Source organism: Miscanthus floridulus, chromosome 10 (genome assembly GCF_019320115.1).
Source record: "Miscanthus floridulus cultivar M001 chromosome 10, ASM1932011v1, whole genome shotgun sequence".
In the NCBI taxonomy this organism is placed as follows: domain Eukaryota; kingdom Viridiplantae; phylum Streptophyta; class Magnoliopsida; order Poales; family Poaceae; genus Miscanthus; species Miscanthus floridulus.
Window position 1 is genome coordinate 105662978 of NC_089589.1, and position 17504 is coordinate 105680481.

The following is a 17504-nucleotide window of genomic DNA, read 5'->3' on the forward strand; positions in this document are numbered from 1 at the left end:
CCATAATTCGGGGAGAAACTCTTTAATTGAGTTTAATCTATGGGCAAATGCGTCATTTGAGTATTCCAATCTCATAATTTATATTAAAATTTTTAGAATGCATTGCGTTACAGGACATAGGGAGTATGACGCAGAGGGCTAATCTAGCCTCTGGTCCCTAATTATAGTGTATCTATATGGGCACCACATTACAAAAAGAACAACGAGAAAGAGTGCAAAGACAAGTAGGAGTAGGTACTAAACACAAACTTTTTAATACTTATGTCTCGTAATAGTCTAGCCTGTACAGGAACATGGGTTTATGGGTACATAATTATTTAGCAATCAAGGTACTGAATACACAGATACATCATAAAACACACATAATTATATAGCAATCAGGGTACCGAATAGATAAATACATCACATAAAATACAGATTAATCTTCCCCAGCGAAGAAACAGCATGAGAAGGTGTAGACAACAAACCAGTGGTGATGATGTTGATGCAGAGGACGCAGAACAACAACGCAGTTGAAGCAGAGGAAACCAGCCACATGACGAAGAGGACGATGACAATGAGAAGCTTGTTACTAGGAGTACGTCTTATTTGATCAGCTGTCGTCAGCATTGGATGCCGATGTGATGCAACCTGCAACATATATAGGGAGTGGAGGGGTCCGTCCATCTCCATGTGATTGTCGTCTACCAACGGTGGCTGATGATTGATTACCTGCAACATATATAATAAATTGGTCAACAGAGTGATGAGTAACATATATGCCTACGCTACAGCATGGAATGAATGAGTGAATGCGTGAGCATGCAATTATTATGTTGCTTGATCGATCACCTAACCTGAGGACGGTGCCTCTGAGCAGCTTGGCCTTCCTGTAGTGGCGTGAGTGCCTGGGGTGGAAGAGGGAAGGGTGGTGCTTCGCCTCCAGCCCAACCCACTCGAGGCCGTCCCACCAGTCCTTCTCGCACACCACCGTGGGTGGCTGCGCGAGGCGGCCCCCGACGGCCGGCACGCGCCTGAGGGCCGGGCAGCCCGTGACAATGAGAGTCTCGAGCATCGGTGCAGACATCATGCGGCCGCAGATGCTGTGTAGCATCGGGAGGTTGTGGAGGTGGATGCGCCGCAGCCTGGGGAAATTCTTGACGATTTCTTGCTCCTCGGGCCTGGTGTTCAATGGGAAAATCTCCCTAAGATCACCGCAGCATACGATCTCAAGGGTCTCAAGCCGAGGCAATAACATATACTTGTACAAGGGGAGCACGAGGATGACTCTAGGGCAGTAGTCGAGGTGCAAGAACTGCAGGGACCTAAACGACGAGTCGTAGCCATCGGGCTGACCTTCTAAACTCCAGTTCCAGACGTACTTTGCCATCGGGAGCCTTGATGCCCAGAATGTTGTCATATATGGAAATATCTTGGACCCAGTCATACTGGGCCTCCACCTAATAAACTCCTTTTCTCGGAAGGTAGTGAAGACAGATCGCAGCCTCGGGCACATCTCAACTCGGCACCACTGAAGACGGTCCCATGATACATCTGGTGACAGCGGGATGCCGGCGGTGATGGACCAGCTATCATGTACGTGCAGAACGTTAGCACTTTGGCATATAAACTCAGGGGGCATAGTCCGTGTTCCATCTGTGCTGCCTTGTGATTCATTCTCTCCCTCCTGCTCGTCATCCTCTTGTACGTGGATGTACCAGCCATGACCATGCATCGTCCCGGTCGTCGGGCAATCCCAGATCCAGCGGATTGCGCCTTCACCATCACTACCATCATCTCCAGCAGCAGCAGCCTCATACTGAATAAGTTGGTTACGAGTGATGGCATCTCCCGCATATGCCGTTGCTACATCATGTACAGGCTGCTGCAAGATACTGGTTCCTTGAGCAGCAACAGAAGCACCAGATGCCGGTGGTGAAGATATCTCAACACGTGCGGGCCTGCTAATGGGATAGCTATTGTATTGGCTGGTGTGAAAGGCTCGAAGTGACCGAAGGAGTCTCGCATCCCTTACAGAAATGTACCAGTCTCTGTCAAAGGATGCAGAAATAGACGATGATCCTATGATAGATGCAGAGTTGGCCTCCTTGCTATTTTCTTCCCATCTACATAGATGCGGTGATTGCTGGTCCAATGCTGCGGACTGGGTGGTGGTGCTCATACGGAACACGTCCAGGGTCGCAGCAATAGACGATGAACCTTGTGGCCACAGTATTGCTCGAAGCTTCTGGCAGCCTAGTAGGATGAGCTGCTTCAGTCCCCGGGCTTCTACCTCCCGCAAGTCGAGGGTTTCCAATGCTGTGCAAGAGAGGTCCAGGTCGTGGAGGCACCCAAGCAATCCTCTCAGCATTATACTCCTCAACTGAGCACAGCCACGGAAGGAGATGTTGCATAGCCTGTTGACCGTAGCACCTTCACTTTCAACATCATAAGTAGCATTGTTGACGAGGACGGCTTGTTCCAGCGTAGCAGAGTTTTCAAATATTAATCGTTGTGTGTCAACACAGCTTGCGCCAACGGATCTGGGCAGATCAGCAACATTGTCATCTGTTACTCGGAGCTTGACAAGGCTGCCACCACCAGGTAAATCACTTGTGCTCCAATTCTTGATTCCCCTTACATTCAACTCTCTGAGGTTGGCCATTATGTTCATCATCCTTTCTGACAGCAACCAGCACCAGTCTGTGTAGCTCAAATCCAATACTCGCAGCTTCCAGAAACAAGCCCTCCATGCTCCACTCTGGTCAAGCTCCTTGTCCTCCGGTGTGATACTTGTGCCGTCGTCCTCGCAACGGTGGAGGAGGAGGAACCTTAGGTTGCTGCAACAGAGGAAGGGTGGAGATGCAAATCTGAAGGTGCATTGAGAGAGATGCAGCACATGCAGACTACTGGCCGAATGTTCGAACACAGAAGCTGGTAATGGTATTGCTGTGTCAGCAGTAGCACCTCCTCTAGAGGGAGATTCTTCATTTTCATAATTTGACAGAAAAAAGGAAGTCGCTTCCGCAGGCACACTGGTAATCTTGGAGGATGAAGGGCAGCAAATCACTGGCGGCCGTGCCAAATGATGATGCTGGTGAGCAGTTGAGGAAGAAATGGCTTGGCGCATATGCCTCCAATTCCAATCCAAGTGTATGTTTCTCTGCAGTGCGTCACCAATCTTCCAAGCCGATGCTTCAGTGCTACCGCCTTGTATAATGCCGTCACAAACCCAGTAGTTTGAAGCATGGGTAGCCCAATCTAAGCCATCCATGCCCTGCAACTTCCACATGTACAGGATGCATGCCTCCACTACCATGTGGTCGATGGCACCGGTGTACTGAGCAACCTCCTTGGCTTCCTCATGCACAAAGCCCCACAGTAAACTGCCATTTTTAGCATGGCCGAGTTCCCAGTAATCATCGTTGTATGTGTATGGAGGATAGGTATTTGCCAGTCTACCGTAAAGGTGCACCCCACCAGGATTCAGTTCATTTATGCTGCGAATATTTGGTGCGACAGAGGGTCTAAACCTCACTTGCACTGTCCACAACAGCATGTTGCCTTCAAAGTTTGGATTCAGTGGGATACCAAACTCGTTCAGGTCAATGTAGCTGCCACTTCCGTTATGGAAGACCACAGCTAACCTATTGATGTCGGCAAGCCTTCTGTAGATGTGCCTATAGATTTCCCGTACCTCCTTTCTATTGCTTTCTTCCATGCCGTTGAATTCATCCTCCTTGTCGTGCCGGCTGAAGATGGACATCACTGATTGGGGGAGCTCTAGCTCCTCGGCAATGGCCTTCTGTAGGGCCCTCCTGCTTTTCCACACTGAGCAATCCAAATGGATAACCTTGTCAAACTTCGATCCTGGGGATTTTAGACGCTGCACTGCCGCTTTGAGAGTAGCAGATGCCCCCCATCCTTGCCAGCCAACGAAGTAGAACACATTAGAATTGCGATTGTTCTCCACTTGACGGAGTATTTCTGTAGCCGCAGCATCAACGTTCTCTGCCACGAGCCTCCTTGGCTACAATGTCAAAAAAATTGCCAAATGAGATTATTAGATACTACGTATTACTTTCACAATACAATTGTTCGTGTGTGACAGAGAGCGAGAAATTTTCCTTTTCTATGCGTCAGGCCAGCAGCGGATCGAAAAACAGAGCAGGGGGCTAAGTATCGCTTATATATGTTTAACATTGTGCTATCAGGTGATAGACTGCTACAGTTAAAACATGGCCTTCTCACCACGAGGTGTTAAGATGTGCAGAGTTAAACCTTTGCACAAGTTGAATTAAACAATTGGCTCTGTAATTAAGGCCTTGAAGGCTTGGACCCTTCCCTCGAGCAAAAATAACTACTGCTTATTCGAATCGAACAAACAATAGAAATCACTAGAGAAAATTGTGCTAATCCAAGCAAAAAACAATTAATGATAGTGTAATGTTCTAGTAGTGAATAGAAAGTACCGAACACATTCAAGATTACCAAGAACACGTCTCCCAGAAGTCTAAAGACAATCCGAATCCAGGATAACAGACAACTGACAACATGATGCGGATTTGGGCCTCACTCAGATGTAGCCGCTCAAGATCACGAATCCACAACTTGGTGAAGGATACTAAGTCTACTATGAACCTGGATTCACCAGAAAACAAAAAGGCCAGTCGTTGACTCCTTGCAGATGTTGGATCTGCCCTCAGCGATTGAGTCCCTGACCTCGACCGCTGGTGCCTGGACATGCTGTAGCCGGAACTGGAAGGTCGTAACTGCTGGGGCGCTGGGCGCCTCGTCTAGCCAGCGAGCCATGTCCCGGTGAATGGCCAGGGTGGGGCAGTGGAGTAGGATGGGCACAGTGGCGGATGTGGGATGCGGGATAAGGGGAGGCTAAAACAACAGAGATGTTGATTTGCACGAAGATTTAACGGTGAAATCAAGTTTTTGCTACAGTAATTAGCATTGAAATCAAAAAATTAGGGGGGGCTGGAGCCCCCCCCAGCCCCCCCTTTGGATCCGCCACTGGATGGGCAGATCCGCGGATGGTGATGGGGATTGGATTGGGCGTAGAGAGGGCGCCACCGGCTGCAACGCGAGAAAGACGAAGCGCCTCTGCACTGCCCAAGCAGTGATGAGGAGGATGGGCCTGATTGGGCCTTCTTGCATGGGCTAACAGTGGACTGATATTACGTTGGATATTCACTCTTTATTTGGGCTGAACCCGGGCTTGAGCCCCCGAGTTCGGGCCCTGGATCCAACCCTGCTTTAGGCTATTCCCTCACTGTTGTACCATCGTGCACTCAAACGTCAATACTACCCGTCAATGAGATAGCATTTAAATTTTAAATATAATGAAGAATGCATAGAATAAGAGAATATTACCTCCGTTTCTTTTTATGCAAACTTGATACCGTTAGATTTGTAAGTATTTATAATATCCGATATCATAAGTTATTATATGATATAAACATAAAGTAAATAAATGGACAAAGTATAATTTAGGAGACCGTGTCATTCTAGCGCGTCTTAGGGACATTGTATAAATAAAGAGAGATGATAAAAGTTTTATTGAATGAAATGAGTTTTATGGGAATAAAACTTATTTAAACTGTTTCCAACACCTGAAACTTTCACTAAGATTGGCCTAGTAAAACGGAACGGAGTGAGTAATGGTTAATACTATAAGGGCCTGACCTTGGGCACTTAGGGCATCTCCCAACAGTACGAGCTAGTTACTAGCTCTAAGACAATCTATTCAATAGTGTTAACTTTTAGAAGTAGCTCATAATATATGATTAGATCCACATGACAATCTCACATTGTCTTAAAATATGTATATAAGAGGCTAGCTTTTGATCAAGAGCTAGTTTTTTTCTCTCTTCTATTGAATTTTTTAAAGGATCAAAATGCATAGAGGGGGGGTGTTTGAATTGGCGTTTTCTAAAATTCACAAACTTTTGCAGCGGATTAAATCACGGGTATCGAAATTTCCGGTCCCAAGCGGAATTAGTGGACTTGTCCAAAATTAGGGTGAGGACCGAATTTTCGAATCCCGGAGAGTAGTGAACTAACTAATTATGAATTGAAATGCTCAAATTCTAAATTGAGTTCACCACACAAGTATAGAGTTCCTTTTTTTCCCAGACTTTATCCAAGGGTTTGTAAAATAACGTATTTCTAGGGTATCACTCTTGTAAATACATTTTTAGATGAGGGCCTCCATAGAAACCATCCGTATAAATGCATTTCCAGAAGAACAACACAAAAAAATGCTTTTTTGTTTTGCTCCCAAGCGTCTTATAATCTCAAACTCTATTAGTGTTCTATCTGGACATGCAAGCCGTACACCTCAACAATTCACTATTAGATGCAATTATAATCCACTAACATCTACGATTATGATATATGTGTTAGCAAGACACATCATCCACTAACATGCATTTATGAGCATGCTACGCCATCCACTAACATTAATTTGTAATAGTTTATTCCTTCATATAAATAATTATATGTAATCTAGTTGAATTCCAAATCATTTGCAATACCCAAATCAATGCGCCGGGTATGCTTCCAGTTCTAGAGAATTCAAACCCATGATTTCAAACCTCTCATGAGTATGCCATACCATCCCACTATACTGCACACGTGTTTGCTATAATTGCAATAGGAAAATCTTATAGTATTTTAGGTGTGAAATATTTCTATAGGGGCAAGCCTCTTGAACTAACAACTTACCTCTAATCTACAAACAAAAGAACGACATTTACTTTTAAAATAGATCTGAATCTTGTAACAGGGCCCATAAATGATGTCCATTGAAAATATTGTTAACTATAAATTTTATATATAATTGAGCTCTACAATTTTAATATTGAGTTTATCTTTATCTGACTTTATATGAAAATTTTATACATTTAATCGTGCAACCGTCTTTAAAAATTGATTCATCTCTACAAATAGATAATTTCGAGAGATAGTTCAGCTTATGAACCACCTCCGATACTCGGAGACTGTTGGATACTAGCCCCTCTTGTCCATTTCTAGAAATGGTTGTCTTTGTTTCTCAGCCATGTGTGAAAAAGAATAGAGACACACCTAGAAATCATTTTTTTATAATCTTTCTCCAACAAAATGAAGCCAGAACATATATATAGTATAAGTATAGGAACAAATCTGCAGAATAAATAAATATAATAAAATGCATGTACCTCACTCTCCATGTCTACGTGCAGAGCTTCAGAGCTGGCGAAGTTCTACCCCATGGATCGATCGATCACCAGAAAGCTCCGGACTTGGTTCGTTCCTAAGGGCATACGACGCAAAGTATACATAGTGCTGTGTCAGTGAGTGTATTTAGTAGTACATGTAATTAGACGACTCACTCTATGTTTGCTCGGGCCGACCGTCATATATATGCATATAAACTTGGAGAAGCAACCAGCAAATGAGATCGATGCATGTTTTGTGTAGTTACCTTGAGTGAGGCCTCAGGTCGAAGACGACGTACAAGCTAAGCCAAATAAACATATAGTGGTGAATTGCATATAAAGTTAGCTATCTGATATACTCCTAGCTATATGGGGGAGGAAACGTCCATAAAGAATGTGTATACCTTGCGTTACTTTGCTTCTTTCTTTACTTTTTATAAAGAAAAAGGATGATTCTTTCATTCCTGGACACGTAAGATCCTTTGCTTCCTGAGTTTAAACGAAATACTAAAGCTAAAGTTTATAGACCTCAAAATGAAAAAGGTAAATAAAGATAAAACATTTAGGGCCTTTAGTTTTAATTTGTTGCCTGCGGTCCCATGCATGAGCCGACAAGCCTTTCCTTTACTTATCATCTGATCTGACACATATTAACGGAAAAAGAATGCGTTGGCCGGCCTGTGCCCTGTGGTGACAGCTTTGGCACAACGAATCGAATCATACTTTGGAGACAAGAGAGACAGGATGCGATGCGAACACATAGAACTCTATAATCTCAACATTCTGTACTGCAAAATATGTGTTTGCAGTTTGGTATTAACCAACAAACTGTTTTGCAAAAGTTGTTGATGTAGCCGGTTCGAAGTTACAAGAGGAGTGGTGGTCGTTCAATCCGATTGTGAAAATCTTTTTCGCCACTTTAAGGAATAATTAATTTATTGTCATCATGAGAGGGTGGTGACTAGTGGCAAATGAATTACCACTTTGTGAGAGTAGTGGATATGAGAGGGCTTCTGCCTCATAATGGCAAAAGGTTAAATGTCCCGTTTGACCAGCCACTATGCCACCTCCTAACATACCGGTAATATATATTTTCCACTGCTAGTTGAAGCCATGAACTGGCAGTGAAAATGGTATGGTACAAAACCCCACGCCACCCCTCTTTTTACCCCTTCTACTTTCTTGCCACCGACTCCCACCATTGTTAGGACCATTTTTCACTAATTTGCTCATGGATGCTCTTAATTCTTGAAGGATTCACATCAATTTCTTGTTTTAAGGTCGGTAGCTTGCAACCTTTTAAATTCCTAGCTTGTTTCATTGGCTAAATATTTCATTTTGGGATGAATGTCATGAAAAGCATCTTTCTTCCTTTTAGAAGACTTCTTGCACCTAATGGAGGCTCCCAAATTTTGAAGGTTTCACATCACACTAGCTTACTCAAAGATTAGTATATGTAGTCTCTAATTTAATTGTTAGCTTATTTGCTTGGTTAGGTTGTTTCCGATATATTGAGACTGAATATGATGGAGAGCCTTTTTAATTTAATTTCTTCAGTTTGGAGGACATTTTTATTTAGTTGTTCGAGTAAGCTCCCAAATTATGAAAGTTGTACATCACCAATATTATTACTCTAAGATTGGTATCTAGCCACTCATTCAATTTCTTTATTTTAGAAGACATTTTTTTATTAAATTGAATAGTTGTTTGGATGGCACACATTTTTAATAGACATTTTTCATTAAATTGAGCATCATAGATTTTTAGCGGGCATTTTCATTAAGTTGAGTGGCATATTTTTAGTATTGCTTATGTCATACCCATTGTTTATTCAACGATGGATCGTAGATGAATGTATTGTTTGGAGCCTATGTCTACCAAGTTCGTGGAAGGCACTGATTCTTTTGTAATGGATCATGGACCAACATATACTGCCCACATATTGGTTGCAAAAATAAAAAAATGGTTTCAAGACATCGAGCAAATATGTTGTTATCTGTTGCATAGGGGTTTCATGACAAACTATAAGGTTTGGACTAAGCATGGGGAAGATGATGACAACTTTCTTGAGGAAGATGGTGAAAGCTTAAATATGTAACATAAAGAGCAAGTCACAGGAGGGAAACTCCTAGAGACGAAGATTTATCACGCGTTATTGATTGCCGAAACAAAACTCCTAGTTCAAGTTGAAGCTCCACACTGGATATGCATCCTATCACTGGGTCTTACCCTAGTCACTGTGTTGGGTCGGAAGGAAAAGAATAGGAAGATTGGAAGTTGATACTTGCATTGATGATAATTGCTCCAAGTTTAAAGCTTTGGAGCTACATTCTTGTAATTTGCTTGTGTTCTTCCTAGTTCACATCAAATTATTCTAACCTCCCTAAAATTTAATGAAATATAACTGAAGGCATGGTCGCGTGGGCAACCTCACTAACTTACAGTATCTGAACATTAATGAAAAATCCTTGGGGGCCTCCGCTCTCCTCCCTTCAATAGGCTTAAATTTTGGCTATTCTCCATATTTTTAAAAAATGAAACAAGCGGATCAATTGCACAAAATATAGGAAATTCAAATTAACTGAACTATTCGAATCTTCTTTACTTTATTAGTTGAATCAATATTAATATAACATATGTTATGAAAATATGATTTTTTTAACAAGAACACTTTTATAAAACTTGTATAAATATAATTTTTGTTTGCAAGTCTTGCTAAAACCCTTTAAAAGACCCAAATCAAAATTTTCAAATTGAAATACTTCACAAAAATAATTGTGATTTTTATTGATTTCTAGATTAAGATTTTTAAATTCTGATTAAATACAAATACAAATTTGTTTTCGAAGCTAATTTCAAACTCTGCGAACGGGATGCCGGGGCCCCGCTGGGACTAGTCCGTTAACAGCTCACCGAGCACCATGATTCATCCATAGAGGAAAATCATGGCACGGCTTAGCACCTCCGTTTTTATCGGAAAAAAAACGCTTGAGGGAAGACGATTGCAAAGACGAGCCGAACCTCGACAGGACCCCTGCTACGGGCAGGGGCTCGAGGAAAGTTGGACTCATAAGGAGACCGAACGCGTGGTTGCAGAACGATAGACCCATGTAGGGGTCGGAATCAGTAAAGACCTTTTTCGACCCACCAAATCTCACGGTAATAACCCCAAGGGGTCCGATCACGACGAAAGGGAATCGCCGTCCCCAGGACACGCCGTGGGCGCTAAAAGAAGGCCAAGGCCCTCAGAATCCTCCCGTTCGGAAAAGCCTCTGAAGGAGTATTCTACTCCTCCGCTGGCTCGGGGGCTATTGTCGGGGACCAATACTAAGGTACCCGAAGAGGAGGAGCTAATTGTCATCAACATTGATTCATCCGAGCAGTCAAGAGTGCGACTACAGCTCCAACCGACCCCTAGTTGCGCGGGCTCCGCCTCGCCCGACCTCTGTGGAGCGGGCTACGCCTCGCCCGACATCTAGGTCGGGGCTCTGCCTCTACCGGCCTCTAGGGGTGGGCTCCACCTCGCTCGACCTCTCGGTCGGGGGGGCCCGCCTCGGTAGACCTCTGGGTCCGGGGCTCCGCCTCGCCCGACCTCTGGGTCGGGGGCTCCGTCTCGCCCGACCCATCAGACGCGGCTCCTGACGGAAGCCCGTACCGCCGCCAACCACTACGGGCCAGAAAAGTACAACCCAAGGTCAAACTTCTGGCATCGTGCAGGCAGTGGGCACATCTCAACATGAGCCGTCCCCGCGACATGTCACTCTAGGGAACTCACATCACCAACAGTGACGGACGCGAGGTCACTATGCTGCCTACTCCCTGTACAGCCGCTGACCAGTATGCTGGTTCGCCGCGTCGCCCACGCGGGACGGAATGGGACATCACGATCCGCTGACAACGCCGGGGTGTGGCATCAGCGGCGAACAGGCGCCCGGCGTGGAGCCGTCCCTGTCACCATCTGCAGTGTCGGCGGGACCCACATAAAGGAAAAGAAAGGACCGACAGTCGTGGAAGCCTTCCTCTTCTTGGCTCTTCTCCCTCTTTCTCTCTGTGTAACATGCTCTTCCCCTTCGTCTATAAAAGGGGAAGCAGGACGTCCCAGGAGGAGGGCGGTTCACCACTCTACACGGCTGTAGACATCAAAACACACGCCCTAACATGTCTTAAGAGCACACACACATCAGAGACTTGGGACCTGTCCCTCTCTCGCTCATTTGTAACCTCTACTACAAACTTTCAGTGCTAGTAACACGAGCAGCAACGAACTGGACGTAGGAACTTTATGCCCGAACCAGTATAAGCCTCGTGTCCTCTAAGCACACCATTCAAGCCAGACGCGTAATACTAGAAAATACTAGTTGGTAACTCAAAACACCGACACTTTACTTCAAAGTACCACTTATCTGGGTGGCACATGCTTAGGATTGTGGTGGCCATTGCCAACTGAGCATGCCGCGGCCATGGTTTGCATGTGTAGTGTTATGGTGGAAGTAGACTCAGGGCTCCACTGCGGCACGCTTGGCAGGCTCGCGGTCGGCCGGGGGCACATCATCGTCAAATATGATTGGAAGGTAAACCTCTCAACTGCACCTTTTCATTTCTATTGCTCAGACTTCAAATCTATCTCTGAAAAATTATGTGTAGTAATACAAATGTATGAATTAAGATTTTTCATCATTCATTGAATCATGGAGCATCATGCGTAAAATTCATTAGGTGTGTTTAAAAGTATCTTGGCTACTGAAAGATTATATGGTGGTGTTTCTGGCAAAAAAAAAAAACTGTTGCAACCTGGGTTACATTATGTATTCCTCTATTGAATAGCTTGACTGCTACTCTGTTTTCTTTTGTTTGTTAGCCCAAGTACAATGGAGACTATTGATTAGACTCATGGGAATGAGTTTAGCTAATATAATTAACAAAATTGTTGAGACTCATGAATCCGCAATAGAATTTGTAAAGGCCTCCCAACCACCAGCATATTTTTTCTCTGTGCTTTTGGAAGTTTAGGAGTTTGAGGAGAATGGAGACCTGTAAGCCCCGAAGGCCATCTTCAGCTATTGATCTTTCTATTAAAATAGGTGATTTTTTTAAGAAAAGGTTTCTGCGGCTTTATTGAACCACCAAAATATAATTCAACTTACACTAACTGCTCTTGCTTTTGTGTTGAAGAAATTGGGAACAACCCTCTAGCATTTTCATTAATGTACACTAACTGCATCCTCATGTAGGCTGTCTGCTTGCTCCTGAAGTGAGAGGATGTTGCCTTGCTTATGAAGTGAGAGGATCAAAAGACAACAATCTGAAATGGAGAATAGTTGTTCAAGAGGGACATCCAGGGAGGAAGGCATCATTAGCTGTTCAAGGGACGACAGGGGAGACAAGCTATAGCTTTGCTATTGTTACCGGTTTTTTCCAGCTCATACAACTATCTATTGAAGTACACACATGGATGACTTATCAGCCTGTTTGTAACACCCTGTTTGTTTGGGCTTGTTTGGCTTATAAACTGTACTTTTTCAGTCAACGAACAATACTTTTCTCTCACACCAAATCAGTCAACAGTACTTTCGGTCATGGCTTATTAGCCAAACAAGCCCAAGCGAACAGGGACATGAATGTTTGTGAATTTGTGTTTCTTTCATCTGTAGATTTATTTATTAGTTTTATGATTTATTTTAGCTTTCAGATTATTTGTAGTATGCATGGTCATATACATGGTCATATACAATTGTGTGAGACTTAGCCCTGTTCGCTTCGCTGAAAAGACAAGCTGAAAATTACTTTTCGCTGATTTATTGTGAGAGAAAAACATTCCTTCACTAAAAAAAAAGTACGGCTGATAAGTTCAAGCGAACATTTAAACTATGAAAAAATGTTGTAGTTTGGTTGTTTACATGTGCATCCCTGAAATGAATCTGTAGCGTTAGCACGGGCACTATAAGTGCTACAATGATTAGCCAATAATTGCTTGAGTAAATCATGGATGAAGAACAAAGCTTAAGACCAATCACAATCTGAAGGAGACAAACACAGGCTGCTGCACTTGCCTCTCGAAATCTATCTGCAAGCTGCTCCTGCTGCTCCTGGATCCCTTGCACAAGTGCCTGAAATAGGAACAGTACCGCAGCTGAGCGGAGTTCGATTCAGCAAGGGCAAAGCAGAGGCGGCAGCTTGCGGCCTGGAGCTCACGTACGCGAAGAGCAGCAGGAGAGAGGGAGGAATCGGCAGCAGGTCAGCACACAGCCGGGAGGAAGCGAGAGGGAGCAACGCACGGCACACAAAACGAAAATGCAAGCGCTCGGCCTGGGCTGTGCTCGACTCGGCGCAGGAGAGCTAGGCGCTGCTGGTGGACTGGCCACCTGGGTCGCCTGCGCCGGATGAAGCCGGTGATCCTCGGCTGGACCTGCATGAGCGAGAAGAACGAACGGAGGTGCTGCACTCCGACGCACAGAGGAAACGGACAGAGAGAAGTAGCACATGGCGCCTGGTGCCTACTCACCGCCCAACTGGTGGACGCCGGGATGCACTGAGCGCCTGCCACCGCACGGCCAGGGTCTGCACTGAACCGCTCCCAACACCACCGGTGCTCTCCTACCTGGGGCCGGAGCACCCGACCGAAGAGCAGACAAGAGCCCCGAGCGCACCAACACAGAAAAGGGCGAGCACAAAATCGAATCAAACTCGACCAAATCAAAACGATTTGCTCCCAAACTTTGCACAGATGAAATTCACCATGGTACGAATCTATCCCTAAAAAATCATCGCCTGGGATTGATCCAGACTACGGAAAACTCAGATCGAAGCCAAGAACGAAAATAGGGAAAACGAAGAACACAGGGAACAAAAAAAAATATCACACACAAAAGTGACAAATCCCAGAGTGCACGAGGAAGATTTGGGCCTTCATTTCCACTCAAAATCACAACATACACTACCACAAATTTGTTTAGTTGTAGCAGTATATATATATATAATACTTATATTCATATGTTTTTTTCTATGCCAACACACAAAAGTGACTTTCAGAAGAGAGGATAAGAGAGTTTTTTTTTTCCATTTAAGCCTCTTTTTTTTTTCAAAGCCTTGTCTTGAAAAGATTAATGACCGTTCTGTTGTTGCAAGCTAGAAAAATTAGGAATATAAAGAATTAAAAAGTTAGGAATTAAAAAAGTAGGACAAGTCGAATTAACCTATAGAAAATATAAAGAATAGTAAATTAGCATACAAACAAAATTAGCAATTAGAAAAATTAGGAATAGTATCAATTAAACAAACAAGTACTTTTGGAAATAGAAACCACGTATACTTTTCTTAAAGCTTGTGGGAACAATTAAACAAACAAGTACTTTTGGAAATAGAAACTACGTATACAAACAAGTACAATTAGCAATTGCTTTGCTTGTGCGTCCAGGGCCTTGTTTAGATGCCACCAAAATTTCAAGTTTTTTTACTCTCTCTTCATCACATCAATTTTTAGCCGCTTGCATGGAGTATTAAATGTAGGTAAAAAAAAATAACTAATTATACAGTTTAGTTGGAAATCACGAGATGAATTTTTTGAGCCTAGTTGGTCCACGATTGGACAATATTTGTCAAATAAGACGAAAATGGTACTATTCATCGGGGTGAAATTTTTTCAGCATCTAAACGGGGGCCCTAGGTAGCGTCCCGCATGTGGCTGCTGTTTAGCCTGTAGGAGTAGACTTCTGCTCGGCTGCTCCCTTTGCAGAGGCTGCTCGGCTGCTCTTGCGCCTGCAGAGTGCAGACCTTCTGGTCACCTGCTGGCCGCTCAGGGGCCGCGGCCCTGCTGCCCCCCTGCTTCCGCCTCTGAGTTGTGGACCTTTCTTAAGAACAACAGGGAAGGGGAAACCTAGAGAGAAGGGGAGAAACGAAAATAAGGGCATGTTTGGTTTGGGCTACTAAACTTTAGGAGCTACTAAATAGTTTAGTCACTTTTAGTAACTCTAGAGTTACTAGAGAGGACTAAAGCTCTTTTAGTCACATTTAGTCATAGTGTTTGGCAAAAAAATTACTAAAGGGACTAAAAGCTACTAAATTTAGGAGCTACTAGGTGAACCAAACAGACCCTTAAGAAGAGGTGAGGATGGCACCCTCGTCCTATTTAACAGGGCTAATACACAATTCTGGTTTTGCTCCAAGATAATTTGAGCTGAACCACTTGACCCGAGGATGTAATGGTTCAACTCTTTTTCTGTCAATCGGACGGCCACGCTTCCTGCACATATTTATTTCGCCTTGATGCAACCTCTGTGATTCCGCCACAAGCCGTCCCGTTCCTCCTCGGAACCTCCGCCTGGGTTCGAGGCTGAACCGACTAAACCGTCCACGCCCGGTTTTGAGATCTAAACCAGCATACCGTCCTCCAATGGTTTTGGGGCTGAAACCACCAAACACCTCCGATGGTTTTGAGGACGAAACCACCAAACCCCTCCGATGCCGATGCGTGTCTGACCTCCGCCAAGCTTGACGCCTTCGTCTTCCTTCTTGACTTGACTGACGCCATCTACATCTTCCATGTAGATGCGTGTCTGGCCTCCGCCAAGTGCCACGACGCCATCGTCCTCCTCCTTGACTTGGTCGACACCGTCTTCATCACCCATGTACTCTTGCACTTGTTGATGTCCCCAAAGTGTCAGCCACCGAAGCTGGTCACCTGGGCTCTTGGTCGCTCGGTCCAAGCCTCACATCCATCCTTTACCGCTCTCAGTCCATCGGCACGGCACGTCTCTATCTGACCTTCACCTTGTCGTCGACCGCCGCCTCCGAGCTCCACACCTGCGCACCACAAGCCAAGAGATGTTGGACAACCCAACTCACGCCATGGTTAGTTCACCGACTCAACTCAAGACGCAAGTCAGTCATGTTGACAATCACTCATCACAACCGAACCACAATGGCACATATCAACCTTGTGTTCGCATAGTGCGATTCCTAGTAGCTAATGGAGGATAAGTGTGACAAATGGTTATTTGAATTTTCTGTAACTTGTGTACCAAACCACTAAATGGAACCAATCATAGATATTTAATGTGGAGCCATTCCAAATGTAGTCCAAAGGGTGCTTGTGGCATAATGTCAAAAAAAAAAAAAAATCAATGGAGATGCATTACAACAGGTAATGACAGTATTGCACTATGCTCCAAGTAATCTTGAGATTGGATATTTCAATGGAGAAAGTAGAGATTGACAATGGTAAACTTATTGGCAGCCCCAGAACAATCATCTATATTCCATGGAAACAAGAAAGCAACAGATTGGATATATGGATATAAATTTGTTTTTGTTTTTCAAGATATATACATGTTTAACCTGATGTGTATGGTTGCTTTAGCGGTAGAAGAAATGAGAGTGAAGCTAGAGGTTCCACTGATGTGAATAAACCAAGGAGAACTCTGCGGAATTTTTTCACAAATTAGTACAATTTTGGCAAGGTAACCTCATCAATATGCATTCACCATGGTTTTCCTGCGCGTGCAAGCTAACAATAGGTCCATTGTAGCATGCGAAATCAACTGCTGCTCATATGAAAGGTAAGCTGACGTAGAGGCAAGTTAGAGGTCTAGTCATCCTATAAATCCTGTGTTTTTTCTCAACCCTTCTTTTTACTTTGGAAGCAACAGCAACCATGTAATTTCTCCTTTCCTTTTCTTGAGTGTTAATTATCGCTTTTTACTACAGGATAAGAAGACAAACTTGATAGTTGTAAGATGATTCAGAAAAGTTTGCTTCCATTTCACAAGAACTTGCGAATGCAATGGAGAACAGGCTCATTGAACTGAAATCGCTAATTTCAGAAATTATGTACCTAACAATGCTGCTCTACAGGAACCTAATAATGACATCCTTATTTCCATTAAATTTTATTGTTTTATAGTTCCTACTGACACAGCCTCACTGCTGGTCATTCCATACTCACGTATAACATGTATATAAAGACACAAGGATACTATATTAGTTGAGCTTATTAGTAATTAATAAACTATAAGGTCATTCCATACTTACCATTCTGTTTGCCATTTATTCATGGTCATGCTTAGTAAGTTAATTCATGTGACATGACCACTACAAATTGGTCGGGGTTAGATTTATTTTAGATAAGACAATTTTTCCTTGCATGTTGCTTTGTTTATTTCATCTCACCTATTTTACCAAGATGCTGATACATATGGTAATATGTTGATGCTTTCATTGAGCTGGATGATAGAATGAGCTAAACTTGACGTTTTTATCTTAGCAGGAAGATACAATTTGATCAAAGCACACAGACTCAGGGCATCAAGAAATTCTACATGC

The 17504-nt window shown here is 43.7% G+C and overlaps 1 protein-coding gene across 1 annotated transcript; it reads right to left on the reverse strand.

The window, feature by feature from the left end:
- Nucleotides 1-274: 274 nt before the first annotated feature.
- Nucleotides 275-4791, reverse strand: LOC136489201 (uncharacterized). The gene is made up of 3 exons (XM_066485907.1): nt 4702-4791; nt 837-4009; nt 275-711 (listed from the first exon to the last, which is right to left on the reverse strand). Exons 1-3 carry the CDS (start codon nt 4789-4791, stop codon nt 708-710), a joined length of 3267 nt encoding a protein of 1088 aa, XP_066342004.1. The 3' UTR covers nt 275-707.
- Between the last annotated feature and the right edge of the window lie 12713 nt (nt 4792-17504).

Bases quoted from the DNA above. Each gene is read 5' to 3' on its own strand.
- LOC136489201 (XM_066485907.1), bottom strand. From the start codon at position 4,791: ATGGCTCGCTGGCTAGACGAGGCGCCCAGCGCCCCAGCAGTTACGACC. The intron at 4,010-4,701 runs GTCAGGGACTCA...TTGACATTGTAG, and splicing joins TCCAGGCACCAGCGGTCGAG to CCAAGGAGGCTCGTGGCAGA.